The 1896-nt window shown below is 50.5% G+C and overlaps 1 protein-coding gene across 1 annotated transcript; it reads right to left on the minus strand.

Annotated features, from left to right (window-relative positions):
* Window positions 1-398: 398 nt before the first annotated feature.
* On the minus strand, window positions 399-1186 carry LOC109739861 (SKP1-like protein 1). The gene has a single exon (XM_020298943.3). The coding sequence runs from the start codon at window positions 891-893 to the stop codon at window positions 399-401; it is 495 nt and encodes a 164-aa protein (XP_020154532.1). The 5' UTR covers window positions 894-1186.
* Window positions 1187-1896: the final 710 nt, after the last annotated feature.

Below are 1896 nucleotides of genomic sequence, written 5' to 3' on the forward strand. Positions count from 1 at the left end.
CGACAGGAAGTGCCATAATAGGCATGGCATTGCACAGGCTCAATCAAATGTGACATGTTGATGCTGATGGCGTTTGCAGTTAGCATCATGATTCTGACAAATACTGCTGCTGCGCGCTGAGACTCGTGACATCAAGATTTGGACAGATCTTTCGCAAATATATATGTAGATATAAAATTGGAGAAACAATAAGGCTATTTCAAGATAGCCAAAAATATCTCAAATCACACACATAAATTAGCTAATTAGGATGATGTCACCAATCAAAACATCCACTTGACAAATAACAATTCAGTTTCAGAAGTAATTGATAGGTTTCTTCTTGCATAATACGAAGTCTAGAAAAAAGACGAATACTAATAAAGGAGTAGGTCAACGAAATAGTGCCTAGCTAGATGCTACTCAAAAGCCCACTGGTTCTCCCTGCGGATCTCGGCCTCCTCCTCGGGTGTGAAGTCATTCTTGATGTTGAAAGTCTTGCGGATCTCCTCGGGAGTCTTTCCCTTGATCATGTCGGCAACAGTCTGGCAAGTAAGGTCGAGCAATCCCTTGATGTTGAGGTAGTTTGCGGCCAGGATGAGGTCGAAGAGGGTGGCCTGGTCGACCTTAACGAAGTCGGCGTCAAAGCTCTTGAGGTCCTCGGCGGGGGCGGCGGCTGCAGTAGAGGTGGAGGAGCTGGCGTTGGCCTGGACGTGCTTCTTGCAGTACTCGATGATCTTGGAGAGGATCTTGGAGTCGACGTTGGGGAGCGGGATGCCGTTGTCGGCGCAGTCGTCCTCGATCATGTGGCGGATGGTCTGCGACTCCATGGCGACCGCCTCCTCGACCTGAAACTCCTCACCGTCCGAGCTCTTGAGCGTGATCATCTTCTTCTCGCCTTCCTCGGCCGCCATCGACCGATCGGAGTATTGTGAGGCGAAACGAAACCCTAGTTATTAGTAGCCAAAAGACGCGGCGGCGGAAGACACAGGAGCTAGCTTCTTTGCGTACGTGTTGGGCAGGCTAGGGTGGGAACCCGGGGGATTTATTGGTGCCGGTGAGGCGCTGCCTTGGGTGGACTCGGGGTCGTACTCGTTTCCATATTCATCTTCGCTAGGAGCTGGGCCCGGCCTCCTCTAGTAGTAGTTTCCGTTTCCATCACGGAGCTGCCTGCGTGGTCACGGCCTAGTGCCATCACGGAGCTCCTATCCGTCGCCTATGGAACCAGTTAATCGTCACACGCACGCCCCCAAATCAAAAATCAAAACAAAATTATCCAAGTCTCCGCTTTTTATCCTTTTTTTTTCCTTCCTGAGATCAAGTCTCCGCTATCGTTCCTTGCATACATGCATGCACTTCCATCATTATCGTGTGCGTACGTGGGTCCCCTCCCCTCCAAATGAGTGAAGTCTGATTTAAACCCCAAGATTGTAGAGCTTAACGGAAACAAACCCGCACGTTTAAATCCCTGAAATCGATACCCTGTACTCTTTGATCCCGGTGTAAATAAACGTTCAACCGTTTTAGGGATGTATTTGATGACGTGGCATCGAGAGGCTGGGATTGTCGACTTTGACCAGTACACGGAAAATTAATGTTGTGCCACAGTATTCGATCTGTAGATATTTTACTGACTAAAAAGTAGTATGACAGGCAATAGCAAGGGCCAGGGTGATGTCCGTACTCGTCCCAGGCTCCCAGCCCATGCTGTCGCCGTGCTCACGTGTGAGCCGGCGGCTATCGGCGTCGCTGGTAAGAGCTCCACTGCCTCATGTTTGTGTTCCAACGCCCCGTCCATCTAGAGCTTGCGCCGCCCCACTGTGAACGATAACAATCTCCACCGCTTGCTGTGCGAGCTCGGCTGCCGCTTGTGAGGTAGAATCTTGTGCGAGCTCCACTGCTTTGTTGCTTAGGCCA

The sequence above is a fragment of the Aegilops tauschii genome, chromosome 2 (genome assembly GCF_002575655.3).
Source record: "Aegilops tauschii subsp. strangulata cultivar AL8/78 chromosome 2, Aet v6.0, whole genome shotgun sequence".
Lineage (NCBI taxonomy): Eukaryota > Viridiplantae > Streptophyta > Magnoliopsida > Poales > Poaceae > Aegilops > Aegilops tauschii.

Coding starts and splice junctions, on each gene's coding strand:
- LOC109739861 (XM_020298943.3), bottom strand. CDS start 893: ATGGCGGCCGAGGAAGGCGAGAAGAAGATGATCACGCTCAAGAGCTCG.